Raw genomic sequence first — 21,243 nt, 5'->3', positions numbered from 1 at the left:
AAGAGAACTGAGTGGGAACCACAGGTCTAGCCAAGTGGAATGAAGGCAGACATTTTTGAGGTGTTATTTACTTCTGGGGTTTGGGTGGATGTGAGTGTCCTGGAGGTCTAATTTTTATAGGAGTCTCTGTGTCATTTAACTCTGTGCGAAGACACGTCTTCATTTTATACACAAAAACAACGAATCCTAGAATATTTTAAAGAACAAATACTAAATAAATATGAAGAAGAAAATTAAGCAAGTTCATTAGAAGGAATAATTGAAATAGTCATACATTGGGGTATCAATTCTTCGGGAAAAACAAATACTGTCCTTCTGGGCCTCTGTGCCTGTGGCAAGTGGTTTCTGAGTCTCCATATCATTAAAACTATAAATATTTCAGTAAGACCACCCCATCACTTGCATTTGCTCACCCACGACCCTCCAGGCTCAAAACATGCATAGCTGGGTTCAGTTTTACCGCAGTGGTTCATAAAGTCATTATTTTCAATGGTACACATTGGCCCACTCCTCAGCTTGGAATCTTGTTAATTAAAACTCCCCAGAAACCACTCCTCAAGGGGAGGTCTGGTCAATAAGGCTGAAAATGTGCTTGTGCCCTGGAGTCTTCATTCCTCATCTGTAAGTCTTCTCTTGCTATGCTGAAGTGGTGAATTGATTGAATTTGGGAAACGGAAAAATCAGTCTTGTGTCACTTTTCTTAGGAAGCCAGGCAGAGCAGAAGGATGGATGGCTGATTCTCACTTCAAAGTACAAAGTGGACCACAGGTCTGAAATCCAGTCCCTTCTGGGAGTTGCTAGTTATCAGGCGACTGAGGCCATTAGTGTCTAGAAGGCTTGAGGAAATTAAATCTAGAGTCCCAAGTTCTAAGGCAATCATGGTTTATGCGATTTGCAGCAATACTTCTCAACTGTTCAAAACTCAGTGTTCTAGTTTTGAACAGCATTGACTAAAGTTCCCACCCTTTGACATCAGTGCTTGGAATTTCAAAATAAGCTGAATGTTGAAATTACTTTTTCAGAGAAAAGATCTCCTTCCACTTCTCTCTCTTCCTCTCTAGAGTAGCCATCAGTATAGTTAAGATGGCGGAGGCGTAATTGTTTTAGAATTAAATAAATTATCATCCAGATAGCTTATAGCTAAAGAAATACAAATGAATGAGCTTAAAATAACATTCGATCTCATTAATGATAAAAATTGCAAGCCAAAGCCAAACTAAGGGGTAGTTTCCCATATTATGTCAGTAAATACTGAAAGCAAGATGATACTTAATCTTGGCATGGATGTGAGATTAGGGTATTTAGGTACACTGCTGGTGAAGTTTAAGAAGGTGGAGTCATTCCTGAAAGCCATTTGGTAATATATTTCCATAGCCCTAAAAAGAGTTATATTCTTTGTCCTAAGAAATACACCTCTAGGAATATATCCCAAATTATAATTAGAGATATAGACAAAAATTTATGTAAAAAATTTCACTAAACATTATTTATAATGATAATCTGGAAATAATGAAATGCCGGAAATGTCCCAACAGTAGGGGTACCCTGAGCGTTTACTACAAATGATGTGTTAAAGAATATTAAACAAACTGTCAAGTGCTCAGCTCTAACCTGAAGAATGATTCTGACAAAATTAGAATATATCCAGAGAGAAATAAGTGGAACAAACATACCAAAATGTTTGTAATGATGGCATTGTTGTTTCTACTTTTATTTTGTATAGTTTTGCCATTTTATAGTATTTTCCCTATATAAATCCCATATTTTATAAAGAATGTGTTTCTTTTACAATTAAAAAAGACAAGATAAATTGTTTTTTAATTAGGTCATATTGAAATCCCATAGATTTATGAAAATGAAAAGGGCATACCAAAATCATCGGTATGGTTAATCAGCACTCATATCCCAGTCTTCCGGCCAGTCACGAATTATCATCAGAATTCACTTACTTTCAAGAAAGACATGAAGTGCCAGGACATCTAATCAATGATCAAATCAAGAAGTACTTACTGAAAACTTATTATGTGTCTACAACTTTTATAGAAATGCCTCTGTGTACCCCATAAACTCCAGGGCCCCTCAAGATACTAACTCTAGTGTTATTGACAAGGACTCTCTCCTTGACCAAACTCTAATGGGGCTCCTCCAAGCCCTCTTCCCAATTGGCCTTTGACCTTGGGCTTCAGTGTTCCTCCTTGTTGGTCCTGTATCACCCGGTTTTGGCAAGAATCCTGGTTAGAGAGAATCTCCCACCCTTGATAGATATCTGATCACCCTGGTCTGCCTTTAGTAAGAACCATGTCGGATAGGTTAAGCAAGAATCCCCCACCCTTGATGTCTTCTCTCAGTAATTTCCATCTACCGACCCCTGCAACCTGCTGCTCAGATATAAGTCTCCATGTCCCTTGTTATATTTGGAATTGAGCCCATTTCTATAGTGAGATTTCCTCTATCACGGTAGTTCCCGATTAAAATCTGTTTTTACCGCTTTAAACACTCTCCAGCTCTGCTTCTCTTTAAGTGTCCACAGTGCCTTCCTGAAAACTGATTTACAAAGCAGACCATTTTAAAGCAGTTCAAATTCCCCCCATCCTTTTAAAAAATTTTTTAAAAGATTTTATTTATTTGACATAGAGAGATCACAAGTAGGCAGAGCAGCAGGCAGAGATGGGGAAGCAGGCTTCCTGCTGAGAAGGGAACCTGATGCAGGGCTCGATCCCAGAACCCTGAGATCATGACCTGAACTGAAGGCAGAGGCTTAACCCACTGAGCCACCCAGGTGCCCCTCCGCCATGCTTTAATTTGATATTATGTACTCAATGAAACATCTAGCGTCATATAAGTCAGAGCTTCATAGCCAAGACAGAACAACTTATTCTCTACAATCATGTAAATCATAAAATTATGCTTCAAATCACAGAATATTAAAGCTAGGAAGAGCTTTGTAGGTTATCCTTTAATTTTATAAAAGAAAGACACAAAGGCCAAGGTTAACACCTTGGCTAAAGCTGCAGGTCTTTGGGGCAAAAGCTGGAACCAGATTGCAAGTTTATGGTAAATTTGAGGATGTCTTAAACATGCTAGCTCTGATATATATTGAATACTTAATTGACATTAATTTAGAGGGTTTGGGGGGGAATCATTGGACAGTACTGTGTGATATTTGATTCATAGTGCATATATATATATTTTTTTTTTTTTCGTCTTTTGGCCAAGTTTCTGGGTCATAGCTCCCCAAACTCTTGATATTTCCTGAATGCTAAGAGTAATAGAGACATCTTTTGTCATAATATTTTGTTTCTTGTTCTCCATTCCTGAAATCAGATCCATAAAGGTGAAATAGATGTCTTGCTATTCATAACAAGCCCCTTTCGATCACAAATGAGTTTATGTTAATGAGGTAAATTTTGGGAATCTGGTTAGGGAGCTGGTTGCTGGGGGAACCAACCTCAAACAGAGGTTTGAGGTTTGGTCCTACTCTCTGATTTCTGGATGGGGGAAAGGGGCTGGTGGTTAAGTCAATCACCAACAGCCAATGAGTTAATCAATCATGCCCATATTCTGATGCTTCCATAAAACCCCAAAAGGATAGGGTTCAGAGAGCTTCCATGTTGATGAATCAAAATGCTTCTACATGCTACTCTGCTGGATTCCAAACTCCAGGGGGGATAGAAGTTCCTTTGTTTGGGACCTTGTCCCATATATCTCTTCATCTGGCCGTTGGTTTGTATTCTTGAATACTCCGTGTAATAAACTGGCAATCTATAGTTGTGAGTAAACTGGTTTCCTGAGTTCTGTGAACCACGCTAGCAAAGTCGTCAAACGCAGAGAGGGGATCGCGGGAACCTCTGATTTATAGCACAGTGACAACCTGGACTTTCAGTTGGCATCTGAAGGTGGGGGGGGGGCCATCTTGTGGGACGGAGCCCTTAGCCAGTGGAATTAGATGTTGTTTCCAGGTAGACAGTGTCAACATTAAGTTGAATTGTAGAACACCCAACTGGTATTGGGGAATCTCTTGGTATGGAGAAAAAACCCACATATTGGAATTCGGTGTGGGGTTGGACTCTGATTCCTTACAAATCTAGCATCCCTGAGAATAATTTCTTTCACAATATTTCTTGAGTGCCTCTGAGATGTGCTCAGCACTGAAAATGCAGGACACAGCTCCTGCCAGCTGCCCTCAGTGAGTTCACAGCTCTGGGGGAGCCCGCTGAGTGGGAAGGTGAACACAACACAGCTATGATGAGAATCGATACAGGGCACCACAGAAGCCCTTAGGAAGACAGCCTGGTCAGATGGGGGGGGGGGGGGTGGAAGGAAGCTTCCCCAGGACCAGTAGGGCTTGTGGGGGGTGTGGGAATGAGAGGAAGAGCATTCCAGACAAGGGACCCTGCATGGTCAAAGGCTTGAAGGGGAAAAATGATGTGAGCCCTGAGGGACGGAGAAGGTCAGTACTTTTCAAATCCTCGGAAGCCGAAGTGGGCTCTGTGGGGAGCAAGGAGAGCAGAAGACAGCAAGGGGGGCCATATCAGGAAGGTCTGCCCAGCAAGCAAGGTACTTTTAGAGTTATAGGTCCCATCCCAAAGACAAAGGGGAAACACAGAGGAGTTTAAGTCAAGAGGGTGATCAGACGTGTTCTTTAGAGAGATTTATTGGGATGTGGTTGAGAAGGAGTTAGAGGAGTCAGGATTTGGGGCAGGGAGGCTGTCCAAGTACTGAGGAGAGTGACAGGGAAATGGCCCTGGGATGGAGACAAGCAGATGAGTAAGAGAGATGCTGGGGAGACAGACACATGAGGACAGAGAGGGAATTGGGTGACAGGAATCTCCTTTGACGGCTTTGATTTCTTACCTTCTGAATGAGCAGTCCTGAGGGGAGAGAGTTCTGCAGAAAGACAGGTTGTGAGATGCTGGGGACAAGGAAGGACAGTCAGGTGTCCCTTCTTGGTTCTGTCATATGGGGGGCATGCAGAGTATGAAATGGCCTCGGGGTTTGCTGGCTTTGTGTGTTTTACAGCAGCTAAAGCCTTCCTATTCCTGATTCCCCGCTGCCCTACATAAGAAACACTAACCAGTGGGGCAGTGTGGGAGGGGACAGCCTCTCAAAGGGCAAACTGGGAATGAAGGAGCTTGAGCTTCCAAGGTGACTATTCTTTAGCAGGTTGGCGGGCAGTCTGGACTGGAACACACAGGGTCTCTCCAACTCCCGGTCTAGGCTCCTTCCACCCTATGAAAGCCCTCTTGCCTTCCCTGTGTCACCCCTTTCTCTTCCGTTCCCCAGCTCTGCTGTGTAGACCTCCTCTACACAGACATGGAACATTCTGTCTATATTCTGGGTTGAATTTTGTCCCTTCTAAATTCATAGGTTGAAGTCCCAGTCCTCAAAACCGAATGTGACCTCATTTTGAGATAGATGTAATTATTGAAGTTCTGATGAGGTTGTACTAGAGTACGTTGGGCTCCTAATCCACTATGACTAGTGTTATAAGGAAAGGAAATTTGGACACACACAGATACTTAACCGACTGAGGAAGAACGCCATGGGAAGATGGAGGCAGAGATGCCAAGACATGCCAAAGATGGCCAGCAGACCTGCCCTCTGAAGAAACCAATCCTGCTGACACTTTGGTTTTGGACTTCTAGCTTTTGGGACTGTGAGAGAATAAAACTGCACTGTTTCAAGCCACTCAGGTTGTGGTATTTTGTCGTGGCACCCTAACAAATGAATACAATGCCCAAAAAGTCTTCACACCCTTCCCTGGTAAGAATAAGGCAGTGATCCACAGGGTTGCTTTCTCCAACGTGGCTAGGGCACAGCAGGGTCAAGATTAACAGACAATCACCCTTGGGCTTAATGCTAACCCCATCAATCCTTTTCTCTCCTGCAGCCGAGCTGCTGCTCCTCCAGAGCTACCCGAAATTGTGTTCTCTGCTGATAATGAGTATGGGTTCCGTCTCTGAGAGCATGAGTCACCAGTAGTACAAATAAGGACATGTCAGTGATGAGATTCTTTTTTTTTTTTTGAAAAATAAGCAACAAGATTTCTTAATTCAGAATCTGTAAATATGCTCCATCTGAAACATTTGCTAGTTGCCAAAGAAGGCAAGATATGTGTGTATGTATGTGTGTAACATGTAATGTGTATGTGTAAAACATGTAACATAATTGTGCTTTATACAAAAATATATACACACGTACATCCTGAATTTGATCTACACTTAACATTCTCACTTAATCGTCTCTCTCAAATGTTTATCATAAAAAGATACACTGTACTGTTTATATGCTCTGTCTTGGTTTAAGCCTCTTCTTGGCAAGATTCTTTGGACCTTGGGAAACTGTTAAAAGCGTATCCAGATACACATATAAAAGTACTTACCAAGGAACATTTCAATAACAGATGCCTTCATAGTGAGGACAACAATCCCCTTAAATATCAAAATGGCACCCTGGAGAGGAAGAAACAATAACACCATCATATTTCAGCCAAGAGTTCTGAATTGGACGCATGGAGTGTGGGGAGGGGCCCCTTCATTTTGCTTCTTTCATTGTTCCCTGGGGTCTCCAGATTCCAAAGCTGCAGCTTTCTCTAAGGAGCCCGCAGAGATGGCAGTGGCCCGACTCACTGGTACCCAGAGAGCCCACATCCTCAGGTAGAAATCCCATTCTAGCCACCAGCCCCCGTTCTTCAGAGAAGTGAAGAATTGACTCCATAATTTTGGGAATAGGTTCAACCCGTCTTCAGATTAGGACAAAAGCTACTCTTAGGTATTGAGAGACTCTTTTTAGATTACAGATAAATGGTGCATTCATCATTCATGCAATGATGTTTATTAAACTCCCATTATATGCCAGGTATTGTTAGGGAGGGGGTAATAAAAATTGAATGAAGAACTAGTTCTGGCTCTTAAAAGATTTACAGTTTACTACAAGTGGGAAAACATACATAAACACAAATAACCTTAACATTAGGAAGTGTGCAGGCTCCATAAGGGAGTATAAGGAGACTTTATAGACCAGTGGTTCTCAAACTTTGATGCATATTAGGATCATCTGGGAGTTCTAAAAGACCCTGGTGCCCCGGCTGCACCCCAGACCAGTTGAATCAGAATCTCTTAAGGTGGGATCTAGGCGTGAAGTTTTTAAAAGCTCCCTGGGTAATTCCAATGTGCTGACAAGTTTGAGATCCGTGATTTAGAGCAAGAGTTCCTAAATCTTACATGCATAGGAATCCCCTGGGGATCTTGTTAAAATGCAGATTCTAATCCAGTAGGCCTGGGAAAGTACCAGAGATTCCCCCAAAAGCCAGGGAATTTTACAGGAAGGAGAAATTATATCAGCCATGGGAAAAAGAGAAAGTCTCTTAGAGGGGATAGCAACTGGGTCAATTTTGAAAGGCAAACTGTTTGGACATGCAGAAATAGACGTGACCCCAAGTGGGAGGAACAGCATTGATGGGGGCTCAGAGTTTGGGAAGCAGAGTGGACATGAAGATGCTGTTGATCTATGTGGGGTTTCCTCCTTCTCTTGGGGCTTGGAGGAAACCCTAAAAGGTTTGTTCATCCTACCATTACTCATTACATAGAACATATACTTTGTACTCTATATGGTCTCAAGTCTTCACAACAAGACAATGTGGCAGATTTTATGATCCCTTCAGGAAATGAAGGCTTAGAAATGTTACATGTCACTCCCCCAATGACCGGACAGTCAGCAGGACGAGATTGGAGGTGGGAGTGGTGGGAAAGACCTGCCCTGGGCATGGACAATAAGGAAGAGCCTTGTCTGTAGAGAATTGAAAGCTTAAGGTTGGTCTGCTTTTTATTACCTTTATAAGCTAGCAATTCTAAGCAATGTCAATGATAAAGCACCCCTACCTTCTGGGGTAGATGGCTCCCGTTACATCCTCTCTGTCCAATGCCACCAGTGTGGGGCTGAAATCTGGCATTTATACCCTACATGTCTCTATGCCCCGTAGTGTCCTGCTGAATCTGCTCTCTGGGGGAAAAATCCCCAACTTGTAGTATTTGTTGATTTCTGTGTATTTTGAAGCTGCCAAAGTAGAGAATTTGAAACATAATCTGGTACTAGCTAGGTCCAGGGCAGGTTTATAGCCGGTATTTAGTTTCAGGACTATGAAGATTTTATTAACAAAAAGCAATTATCAAATTATGGTCGAAGTAGTAATACAAGTACCTAATACAATTAACTTAAATAAAACTGTTTAGTATATGAAAGATTTTATTACAAACAATTAAATTAGGCAGCAAGAAAAACCTCAAACAGAACTGATGATTTTGTTAATTTCCAGCAACAATTGCAATATGTTAAATTTCTTAATAAAGGTAGCTGACTACTGGTTACATAATAGGCAGATAAAGTTTTTGGTTTCAAAAATAGAAATAAAACCATGTGTACAATCTATTTGCAATTTGATGCTTAAGTAGCTGGGTTATGTTTTAGAAATAGGATGATAACAAATAACAATTTGTTTGTCTTTTACTATTTTGAGAAGCTCCAGAACAACTTGCATGTTTTCAGGCCTAAACAGTTACCTTTCTTCTAGGATAAATGCAGTACAGGAAATTGTCCCACTGTCCCCCGCCTAAGCCAGCCCCACCAATCTCCTGTTACTGTTCAGCTTTGCAGATTTCAAATCACCTTGACTTCTCCTTCTCTTTCTCCACATCTTCTCTCTCAGCCAAGCCTTTTGGCTCAACACTCATACTCTATCCACAATCTGGACCAATCTTCTCATTTTCCCATTGCCGTCTGCTCAGGCCATGCTTCCTGTCTCATGGATTATTGCAATCAGCCTCCTAACAAATGTCTCCTTCTCCCTCTGACTACACGATCCACACAGCAGCCAGCAGGACCTGGTTCAAAGTACATCAGTTCACAGCATTCCTTAGATCAAAACTCTAAAGTTTTGATTCCCACCATACTCAGCATCAAAGCCAAAGTCTTGACAAGTGGTTTATGACCCTATGTGGCTCCTGACCTCATTTCTCCCTCAGCTATTAAGGTCTGGGCATACTGGTCTCCTGGCTGTTTCTAGAACACACATCTCATGGTCTCTTCACTTACTGTTTCCTCTACCTGGATGCTCTTCCTCCAGATGAGAACATGATTTACTTCCTCATTTCTTCCAAGTCTTTGCTTCAATGTTACCTTCTCTTGAGATGTCCCCTTACCACTTAGCTTAAATTTGTAATCCATCTCCTACCCACAACCAACTGCTACACCCTATTTTTTCTACTATTTTTTTCATGTTACTATCATCATTGACATACTTTATGGGTTATGTATTTTATTTGTTTATTGTTTGTTTTTCTCCACTAGAATACAGGCTCCATGAGGGCAGGGATTTGTACTTGATTTTTTTATGTGGTCAGTAAATACACATTGAATCAATGAGTGAGTAGCTAAGGCTCTCTCCTTTCCCTAGGAAATAAAAAGAGGAAAGAAAACAAAGACAATCTCATGAATACACTAAAAACTAGTGCATTGTACACTTTGAATTTCTGGCATGTGATTTATCTCTCAATAAACATTATCGATAGTCCATAAGCAGAGGGAAGATGCATTGCAGAGAGAAATGCTTGCAGATCTGTCTTACAACTTTAGGAGACATCAGATACTTTAGGAGAAGTATCTGATTTTCCATGCTGGGATGGGTGGATAAAAACAAACAGGATTCCAGGAAACACTCTAACCCTGGAGGAATTATCACCCAAATGTTGACTCGTTCCTGATGGAACAGGACCAGAATCACTCTGATCTTTTGGAATCAGAATGTTTTCAGACCCCTTTCTCACCACTTCAGTTTCTGTCCTAGCTTGGTCTAGTTACTCATGCCTTAAAACAGAGAGGTGCCTTTTAAATGTGTGTAAAAAACATTCAAACCCTCTCTTAACCATTACAGAAGTAGGGGATAAGGATGGCCGCCACCCCTGTTAAGCAGTTGCTGCAGACTGTCTTGCGACACGAAGCTGTGACATGTGCAGGAATGCTAGAGCCCTACATTCCCACATGTTCACTGGGATTCAAACAGAAACAAAATAGAGTTTCCAAAAACTTGTGTTACTGATTGGTGAGTTTATGGCTTGTGCCATGAGCTGCAAATATAGAGTCCCGAATATGAAGTTCTATTGAGGCAAATGAGACTTGATTGTGAGATAAAAAGACATACCAATGCAAGTAGAGTAGCCAGCCAATTTAATTCAGTCCCTTTTTGCCCGGAGTTAGAAAAGAGCAAGTTGGTAATAAATAATAACATCACCTTATATTTATATGATTCTTCAGGGGTTTTTTCTCCCATTATTTTATTGGGATAAAATACATAAATGTAAAATATACTACCTAAACCATTTTTTAAGAGTACAGTTCAACAGGATTAAATACACTCCTAACGTGCCATCATCGGCGCCATCCATTTCTAGAACTTTTTGTCTCGTAAAACTGAAATTCCACACACATTAAATAAAAACTCCCCATTTCCCCTATCTCCCAAGCGCCTGGCAACCACCAGGCTGCATTCTGCCTCTAGGATTTTGACTCCTCTAAGTACTTCATTTAAGTGGAATCAAACAGTACTTGCTTTTTGTGATTGGCCCAGGTCAAATAGTATAATGTTTTCAGGGCTCATCCATGTTGCAGTATATGTCAGAGTTTCTTTCTTTTTGAGACTGAATAATATTGCATTGCATATATAAACCACAGTTAACTTATCTGTTCATCTGCTGATGAACTCTTGGTTTGTGTCTACATTTTAGCTATCGTGAAAAATGCCACTATAAACATGGATGTACAAATCTCTCTGAGACCCTGCTTTTTTTCTTGTTTTATTTAAAGATCTCATTTATTTATCTGACAGAGAGATGCAGCGAGAGGGCGAACACAAGCAGAGGGACCAGCAGAGGGAGAGGGAGAAGCAGCCTTCCTGCCAAGCAGGGAGCCCAGTGCGGGGCTCTATCCCAGGACCCTAGGATCATGACCTGAGCCAAAGGCAGACGCTTAATGACTGAGCCACTCAGGTACCCTGAGACCCTGCTTTCGATTCTTTTGTGATTATTATACCTCAGAGGGAAATCACTGGATTGTATGGTAGTTTGTTTTTTTTTTAAGTTTTTTGAGGAAACAGCGTACTGTTTTCAGAACAGCTGTGCCATTTTGCATTCCCACTAACAATGCTCAAGGCTTCCAGCCTCAGCAGAGTCTCACCAATACCTCCTATTTTCTGTCTCTTTTGGTAGTTGTCATTCTAACAGGTGTGGAGTGGCATCTCATCGCAGTTTTGATTCGCATTTCCCCCATAATCAGTGATGCTGAACATCTTTTTGAATGTTTATTGGCTACTTGTCAATCTTTGGAAAAAGGTCTATTCTAGTCCCTTGCCTAGTTTCAAATTACGTTGTTTTCTTGTTGAATTTAAGGGTTACCTATACTTTCTGGATATTAATCTCTTACCACATATGATTTGCAAATATTCTCTCCCATTTTTGTACTTTGTTTACAGTGTCTTGGATGCACAAAATTTTTAAATTTTCCTGAAGACTCATTTGTCTATTTTTCTTTTGTTGTCTATGCCCCTTGGGTGTCATATCTAAAAAATCACGGTCCACTCCAATGTCATGCAGCTTTTGTCCTCTGTTTTCTTCTAAGAGTTTTTTAGCTTTGGGTCTTACATTTAGATCTTTGATCCATTTGGGTTAGTACTTGTTTATGGTGTTAGGTAAGTGTCCAACTTTGTTCTTTTGCATATGGATATCCTCTTCTCCCAGCACCATTTGTTGAAGAGAATATCTTTTCCCTATTGAATGGTCTTGGCATTCTTGTCAAACATCATTTGACCATAACATAAGGGTTAATTTCTGGCTCTCCATTCTATTCCATTGGTATATACGTCTACCTCTATGCCAGGCTCACACTACTTCGATTACTACAGCTTTGTAGTAAGTTTTCTAACAGGAATTGTGCCTCTTCCAACTTGCCTCTTCTTTTTCAAGATTGTTTTGGCCGATTGGTGTCCCTTGAGGTTCCATAAAAATTTTTGGATGGGTTTTTCAATTTCTGCAGAAAACATCATTGGGATTTTGATAGGTACTGTGTTGAATCTGTAGGTTGCTTTTGGTAGTATTAAGATCTTAACAATATGGAGTCTTCCAATTTATGAATATGGAATACATTTCTGTTTATTTATGCCTTCTTTAGTTTCTTTCAGCAATGTTCTGTAGTTTTCATGGTACAAGTCTTTAATCTCCTTGGTTAAATTAATTCCCAAGTATTTTATTCTTTTTGATGCTATTGTAAATGGAATTATTGTCTTCATTTCCTTTTTAGATGGTTTGTTGTTCATGTAGAGAGATGCAACTGAGTTTTTTGTGTTGATTTTGTATCCTACTACTTGACTGAATTCATTTATTTATTCTAACAACTTTTTTTTCCCATTCCAGCAGTTTTGTTGTGGAATCTTTAGGATTTTCTACATATAAGGTCATATCATCTGCAAACAGAGATAATTTTACTTCCTCCTTCCATTTTGGATGTCTTTTATTTATCTCTCTTGCCTAATTCCTCTGGCTAGAACTTCCAGTGCTCTATCCAATAGCAGTGGAGAGAACAGATGGGCATCCTTGCCTTCCTTCTGATCTTAGAGGAGAAGCTTTCCGTCTTTCACTTTTGAGCCTGAGGTTTGCTGTGAGATTTCATATATGGTTTTTGTTATGTTCAAGTGGTTTCCTTCTATTCCTAGTTTGTTGAGTGTTTTTATCATGGAAGGATGTTACATTTTGCCAAATGCTTTTTTTGTATCAGGTGAGATGATCATGTGTTTGTTTTTTCCCCTTTATTCTATTAGCACGGTGTATTACATTCATCGATTTTTGTGTATGTTCAAACATTGTGGTACTCCAGGAATAAATCCTATTTGGTCATGTTGTATAATTATTTTAATATGCTGCTGAATTCAACTTGCTAGTATTTTGCAGAAGATTTTTACATCAATATTTATAAGAGATATTGTATTGATAGGGGACACTATAGTTTTCTTGTAGTGCCTTTGTCTGATTTGGTATCTGGGTAATGCTGCCCTCATAGGATGACTTAAGGAGTAGTCCCTTATCTGCCTTTGGGGGTAATGTTTGAGGTTTGGTGTTAGTTCTTCTTTAAGTGTTTGGTGGAATTCACCAGAGAAACCATCAGACCCAGGGCTTTTTATTGTCAGGAGATTTTTGATTACTGATTCAATCTCCTTACTAGTTACGGGTCTATTCAGAGTTTGTATTTCTTCACAGTCTTGGTAGGCTTTGTGTTTCTAGAATTTGTCCACTTCAGCTATATTATCCAATTTGTTGGCATACAATTGTTCATAGTACTCTCCTATAATTTTTTTTATTTTAATAACCACACAGTGATTGCTTTAGAGAATGAAAACTGGGTAAGTGGTGATCAAAGACAGAAGTCAGTCTGATGGTTTTGTTCTATTTCAATCTTACTCTGTGCACGTATGTTAATAAGTCAGAATTAATAGAGTAACTTTTTTTGAAGATTGAACATAGATAATGTTGATATCAAATAAGAAGCCACAATAATCTCCTAGCCTACTCCTTGGTGTCTGCTCTCTGGGCTCCAGGTCACCCTTCCCTCCAGCTAGGAGGACTGACTTCCTAAAGCATGGGTTAGATTGTCCATTCACCATCTCAGACTCCTTCACAGTCCACTCATCCTATTCAGAATAGAGCCTGAATTCCTCGGGGAGCCATTACAGACTCTTCCTGAAATGGCCCCACCTCCATCTCAAACCATCACACTGCAATTCTTTCCTGAAATCCTCTCCTTGTACCCACAGCACACCTGGGGTCCGAGAAGGGTCTTTGTCTACATGCAGCACCTCCGTGTCTTGTCCCGGACCCTTACCATTGCCCTTCCTGGAATACCTTCCCACTCCGCATCAGCTTCTCACAAGCCTATCCAGCCTAACCGAGGTTCAGCTCATGGGCCACCTCTTCCTTATAAATCTCTGCCATCTCCTAAAGTCAAAATTCATCTTCATTCACGCATCCATTTCATCACTCAAAAAAAGTTGTGTGTGTGTTCTGTGCTGGGCAGAGAGGAGCACAGGGCAGGTCTGCTCACCAAGTTGCCTGGAGGCTTCTAGAAGGAGTCTGAGGCACCTTCATCATAAGTAACACTGACGGAGCTCATACTAAATGTCGTTGATATATTAATTCATTTGATCTTTACAATAACCCGAAGAGGTGGGGGTTCCTTCCTGCCTTAATTTTAGAGGTGGAAACGTAGAGGCATGTAGAGAGTGGGTACTTGGCCTCAGGTCACACGTCTGGGAAGAAGAGGAACTGGACTTCAAATTGGGCGTTCTGAGCCCAGAGCCTTGCCTTTATAGTTCACCATTTGCTACATCTGTTGCATAATAACCAAGGGCACCTCCTCATCTGTTCTGATGTAATTGGCCTGGGTTGGTATCGATATTGTTTTAAAGCTCCCCAGGTGTCTCCCCTGTGCAGCCAGAGTTGAAGATTTCTGTTGAAAAGCAAACAGTGATGGCAAAAGGGGAGGATGGGCAAATAGGCGTGAGGCATGGGCATTGGAAGGGTCTTGAATTAGTTGAACTGGCAGGTTGGAACACAGTGAGTGGTGCAGGAAGACCAGGACCCAGGGGACAGAGCAGCTTCAGAAACTGGGAGCTGCTCTGAGAGGCCAGGAGAGGAATCAGCCTGTTGAGAGGAAAACAGGGGCCATGTTGGCCTTGAATGTCACGCCTAAAGAATGTGCAATTGATCCTTTCGGCAATAGGGAGACATGGAAGACTTAAAAATTATTTTTGCATTCATCATTTTTAATAAGCCCCCTAGAGGTTTACTTGAGCCCCTCGCTTGCAGAAAAACTACCCTAGTGGGCGTGTAAGATTTATGCAATGCTGATGTTTGTCTGATCTATGACTCTACAAGGGGGAGCACCTAACAATATTCTTTGTCCACAAGGCAGAAAGAGCCAGTGTCCATCTGGAAACATTTAATAGTTATGAGAGGCTTGGGCTGTATTTCCAAAATGCCAAAAATCCCCTGAGGACTGACATCTCTGAATGGGGAGAGGCCACATCTGCAACCTTGCTTTGCCATCTCCGCCTGATGTAAAGCCTCGGCTGCTTGTCAGTGGATGTGGGTTGATCTAGTGAGGTCCTAGGAGGGGCCTTTACAATGTAGAGGTGGCCTCCATCTGTATATAAACCTTCACACAGATCGTATTCCTCTGGGCTGGGCCTGAAACACTGCATTTCCTGTTGCCATGACACCAGCAGCCACTATTACAATCCCCCAGGATTTTGTGAAGGAGAGGGAGAAAGAGAAAGGGAGGGAGGGAGCACAGGACCAAGCCAGAAAGCGTGGTGGTTTTTCTTTCTTTTCTTATTTTCCTTCTCTTTCCAATTCCTTCCTTCTTTTATCTTTTTGGTTAAAGATATGTTTATTTATTTTAGAGAGGGTGGGATGGGCACAGGGAAGAGAGAGAATCTTAAGCAGGCTCCACGCCCAGCGCAGGGCACAAGGCAGGGCTTGATCTTATGACCCTGAGATCACCCACAACCCCAGCCAAAATCAAGAGTCGGATGCTTAACCGACTGAGCCTTCTTTTATCTTAAAGAAACACCAAGAGAAAAGTGCAAGCCAAATAGTGATGGAGGCAGGGGAGATTTTGCCTTTTCTCCATGTTGGCTCCAAAGAATGTACTAGGCTGCTTGAAGATGTGCTCTCCATCAGACTGTGTGGAGCGGACTCTGTTGGCTGCCTAAGCAGAGCGGCTGCTTCCCCACTTCCTCTTACCCAACACAGCCCCAATTTGATAAAAAGAGTAAATACACGCAGATGACTCAGAAGAAGCTGCTCCATCCCAGTTCCTGGGGTGGCTCCTGATTCTAAGTCTAAGCCAAGGATTGTTTATATACATTCTCCCCCTTGCTGGGGATTGCCTCAGAACCTCAGGTTTGAGCCCATCAGCACAGCATCACTCTCCATGTGATGGCACCTAGTTCAAAGATGGGCTGTGTCCTGTGTTGTATCAGACGCACAGAATGGAAAGACTTAGGGCGTTTTTCAGGGAGAGAGGTTGCCTTCCTTGTTTGTGTGCTGGCAACCATCTTGTGACCATGAGACAAGTCTGTGAGAAGCAAGTCAACACCAAAAGGTGGAAAGCAGCCAAATGAGTCACAGAAAAATGGAGCTGGAGCTCTGTCTGTCTTGTGCCTGGAGGCTGGGCCCACCTCTGGACCACCTGACATGGGAGATAATGTATTTCCCTTTTGGTTGGGCTTGTAGGGAACAAAAAAGTATTCCTGACTGCTTCCTAACTCACAGTACCTGCCTTTTTTAAGTGAAGTCTGTAATAATGCCAGAATCTGTAAGATGCTTTCTCAACAATTCTCGCATCTGAATCACATAAGAACCTCTTGAAGAAGTAGAATGGACATTATTCTCCCCATAATTCAGAGCAGTGAAGTGACTTGTCTAAGGCCAGATCTCTATTTTAGTCTTGAGCTCTTGTTACGACATCAAACCTCTCACGAAACTATTACTATAAATTCCAAATAATTCTGTGGTTCATTATATACTATTATTCTAAAATAAGAACTCCACCTCTCATTTGTGTAATATTTTGCATGTTTAAATGCCTGGTGACATCTAGGACTTCAATCTCAAAAGACCCCTGAAATGAAGATCTCAACTATTATAGTCAGATGCAGAAATAACACTCACAGAAATTGTGTGACTCAGCTGGTCTGGCAAAAAAAGATAACCTCGGCCAATCAAGACCTCCCTTGTGACTTCAGCTTCAGGAACCTGAAAGCCTTGGAAACTGTGGGAGCAAACCTGAGGGCCATAAGGGCTCCTGAATAAGACGCAGAAGGTGAAGGAAGAAAGAGAGAAGAGAAAGCCTGCGGCCTTGGGAGAAGCAGGGGGAGAGGACGCTTTGGTTTCTGGCCGCTTCCCAGGTCCCATTTCCAGTCTGAAGGAGGTCCAGCTGGACTCAGTCTCCTGCGCATGACACAAATGTTTCTGGGTCCTTTTACTCCAGCCAGCTGGAGTTGGTTTCTATTTCCTGAAGCTTTGGTTCAAACCCTTTTCAGTTCTGTTGTTTTAGTTATCTGTTTCCCTGACATGATTGGTAGGAAAATGCAAACAGTTAAAATGAAAAGGACACCTGTGGCTGCCTGTCCATTGGTAGCACCAACCAGGGGTCTGAGAGGCTGGATCCAACTTGGGAGCGAGGCTCTGGGAAGAGGTGTGACAGAGAATCCCATAAGCCATGGCATCCCCGGAGAATAAGGAACACAGCCCTCACACCTGGAATGCTCTGGGAGGCAGACATGGGAGTGGGTGACCTTGAAACTCTGCCGTCAGAATGTTGCTGTGGAGTTCCCGGGATGTTGATGACCATGGTTCACAAGCAAGAGTGATTTTTGCCCCCTCCCCTAAGACTTGTGATGTTTGAAGACATTTTTGGTTGTCATAATACTGGTGGGGCCTCTACCGCTAGTGGATAGAAGCCAGGATGCTGCAGAATGCCCTGGAGGGCACAGGACAGCCCCCACCGCAAAGAACTCATTATCCAGCATGACAGGGGAGAAACTGATTTGTGAGAATGTTTTTCCCCCAATGTATTTCTTTTTTTTTTTTCCATTTTATTTATTTTTTCAGCGTGACAGTATTCATTCTTTTTGCACAACACCCAGTGCTCCATGCAAAACGTGCCCTCCCCATTACCCACCACCTGTTCCCCCAACCTCCCACCCCTGACCCTTCAAAACCCTCAGGTTGTTTTTCAGAGTCCATAGTCTCTTATGGTTCGCCTCCCCTTCCAAAATTTTTTTTTTTTAAATAAACATATAATGTATTTTTATCCCCAGGGGTACAGGTCTGTGAATCGCCAGGTTTACACACTTCACAGCACTCACGATAGCACTTACCCTCCCCCTCTCCCAATCCCACCTCCCCCCAGCAACCCCCAGTTTGTTTTGTGAGATTAAGAGTCATTTATGGTTTGTCACCCCCAATGTATTTCTAAGAACATTATGCTTCCTGATATAAGTAACCTAGGAATTCCCAACCTAGGAATTTTCCATCAATATAGGGGATTTTTTTTTTTTTTTTATAACTAAGATGGGAACGCCTGAGGATCACTTTCTCCTGGCCCACTTTTGATCAGCATGTACCATCAAGACCAATCCTAAAGCAGTGATGTTGACTGGTGGGCAGGTGTGGGTGAGGGAGGTCATCCCTGTGTCCCATGACTGAGCTGTGCCGAGGCCGTCAGCCTCATCGGTCCATGTGGCATGGTTCGACATGTCAGAACACCAAAAAGGGAAAGCCTTTTTTGGTGTACATATCTCAGACCATCATTTTGTACCTCGTTAAGAACCTGACATATGGTAATGCTTACCACATCCACAGAGCCCGCGACCAATAGTGATTTCTAGCGAGGCTGCAAACAGTAATTACGTCTCTGAAGTGGTAGTTTGGATCTTATATTGCCAGTAGGAAAAAAACACCGGTTTGCAGGCATGCCCCCAAATGAGCTCTAAAGAACTCCTTCCGAGAGTTATTTATCCTCCGTAATAGGAGGGCAGTCAGTCTGGGGGAAGGGTTGAGGACCTCAGTAAAAGACGAGGCCGACCATGACCACTCCTCTCAGTTACTCTGGAAACCGTGCGCCTTTAAAAGATTCTTATGGAGTTTTGGAAGAGGAGTTCCTCTCATCAGAATCGTCTTTACCTAATGTGTTTGACACTGTGGAGTCGTCCTGCCGCCTCCCACTGGGTTTTCTCCCTCGGGCTTTGAGGTTTGTGGTTGCCAAGGGGCCATCCAGTGTGAGTTTGGAGCTGTGTGTCTGGAACCGTCCAGCTGCGATCCCCAGAGCCTCGAATAGCCCGAACACTCTGTGCTTTTGGTCGGACTTCAATTCTGAGGCACAGAAAAAACATCTTGGGCTCTCACATAGCCTTCCAGCTGAGGTGGGAAGGGAGAGGAGGGTATGTCTGTAAGGTCCATAGCATCTTCCTGTTGGCCTCTTGGTAACAAGGGGTTCATCACAGGTGACAGGGTCCCAGTGGTCCCCTGCTGGGGAGAGGCCAGTGAAGGGCTGTGGGTCAAAGCACATTCTTGAATCCCAGCAACCATAGGTTCAGCGGGGGAGGGGGAGGCAGGGAGGATGTGGAGGGGGGCAGTCACTAAGGCTGAGCCATCGAAGGAATGGAGGATTAAGTCCCCGCAGTCGGCAGGAACCAGCAGGAGTCATTTTGAAGCAGGAGACCCAGGTCTCTGAAGGGAGTCATGCAGCATAGGCTCCAGGGACCTTCTGCAGACCATCCTCAGCTCTGCCTGAGCCTTCCAGCCTTCTTTCCCATCTCTCCTGACAATAAATAGGCCCTGCTGTTCAGTGGCCTATTACATGTGATAGGATTGGTCTCTTTGTTCTTTTTTTTTTTTTTAAAGATTTTATTTACTTGACAGAAAGAGATCACAAGTGGGCAGAGAGGCAGGCAGAGAGAGAGAGGGAAGCAGGCCCCCTGCTGAGCAGAGAGCCCGATGCGGGACTCGATCCCAGGACCCTGAGATCATGACCTGAGCCGAAGGCAGCGGCTTAACCCACTGAGCCACCCAGGCGCCCCTGGTCTCTTTGTTCTTCATGGGAAGACTTAGAAGTGTGGAGTCCCCTCCGATACCAACACCTTCATTTGCTGAGCGCTTTCCACACGCTCCCCTTGGCACAGGGGCCATCTTGTTTCACTATCATGGCGAGCCTACTGGCCAGCTACGATGATGCCCATTTCTCAGAGCAGGAAATTGAGGTTTAGAAAATTTAGTGAGCTGTCCAAGGATGGGAAGAACAAGGAGCAGCTCTAGAATTCCACCCCAGGCCTCGCATTTAACCCCACTGACTGCACCATTCTACCACTCTCCAGGATGGGTTCACCTTCCTTTTTGCCCTGACACATATTCCAAGGCCATTTGAGACTCTGTTGACAGTAGTTAAGAGGCACGCTCGGAAATACAGACGTTGTGTGATAGTTGTGTGATATGGTTGTCTTGGCTGTAAGGTCAGGAGATTTTGGGGGGCCTGAACTCGCATATAGCTTTCTCTGTCACACAAATGTTATTTAGGGTAAAGTGATGCCCCAGGCCTATTTTTAAGTTTAACCAGGCATAACACACCCATCTAAATAAACATTGGAGTGTATTGTAATTGACTGTGGAATGAGATAATCAAATGGAAGGATGCTTTGTCTTAGCTTCAGCTGAGATTATGGGAGAACTACTTCCACACTCCCAAGTGGTCTCCTTGATGGTCCTCTCATGACTGTGTGTCCCCCCGGTTCCCCTCCTGCATCTGGGGAGAGGGATAAGGAGGGAAAGCGCCAATAACTTTTCCTAAAACAATTCCTGCTGTCCAGCCTCCAGCTTCCCTCTTGGCTCCTCCAACTGTGGTGTGGTCTGGAGGGAGGCAGTCAGCCAGGCATCCTGGTTCTTGGTCACTATCTTTGGAAGTCCAGCTTGGATGCCCAGTAGCCCCATTTGAGATGACTGACTGGTTGTGTCTCTTGGGCTTGGGTGCACAGTGGCCTGGTGTCTGGCTCACGATTTAGACATCTACAGGAGAGGAAAGAGCTTGTGGCAAACCAGCCTCCGTGTGAGCATCAGCCTGGGGTCACTTGAGGTCCTGCCCAAGCCAGGTGCACAGAGGGCTGAGGAGGCCACAGCAGGAGGCACAGGAGAAAGAGCAGTGGGTGTTCAGAGGCTGAGCAAGGAACCCCGTAAACCTCCAGCCAGAGCTATGTAACAGCACCTGGAGTTCCCAACAAATGGGGAGCTTCTCCAAACCCACAGAGGTGCCCCATATGAACAAGAAACCCCTGTACATGCCCGCCAAGCCCAAAGAATACAGCTTATGACAGTATCTGCTTACAAAGTCCTTCTGTCCCCTTACCTTTCCTCTCTGTACGCACTTCAACTCTGGACATGAAGATACTGTTGTTAGCAGCCAAGGGTAGGAGAGGGAGAGGCACAGAGCAGAGGAAGAGAGAATCCAGTCCTGCTCCCTTCCCCACAGCAGCAGTTAGGCCCCGGGGGCTGGGTGAAACTTGAAACTGTGAACACCACTGTTCGGTTTTTAAGCATTACTTAAGGGTTACTTTCATACTAATGATGAAACTTTCTTATTAATGATGAA

General features: G+C 43.2%; 1 protein-coding gene across 3 annotated transcripts in view; it reads right to left on the bottom strand.

The window, feature by feature from the left end:
• VIT (vitrin) overlaps positions 1–21,243 on the bottom strand; it is a 98,579-nt gene that overhangs the window by 69,806 nt on the left and 7,530 nt on the right. For all 3 annotated transcript variants that reach the window (XM_045979414.1, XM_045979415.1, XM_045979416.1), the window contains exon 2: positions 6,383–6,452. In XM_045979414.1, the coding sequence (XP_045835370.1) occupies positions 6,383–6,413 (31 nt within the window). In that variant the 5' untranslated portion in view covers positions 6,414–6,452. The remainder of the gene's footprint in view (positions 1–6,382; positions 6,453–21,243) is intronic.

The sequence above is a fragment of the Meles meles genome, chromosome 15, assembly GCF_922984935.1.
Source record: "Meles meles chromosome 15, mMelMel3.1 paternal haplotype, whole genome shotgun sequence".
NCBI lineage: Eukaryota > Metazoa > Chordata > Mammalia > Carnivora > Mustelidae > Meles > Meles meles.
The sequence above is the reverse complement of the archived record's forward strand: the minus strand, read 5'-3'. Positions and strand labels throughout refer to the sequence as shown.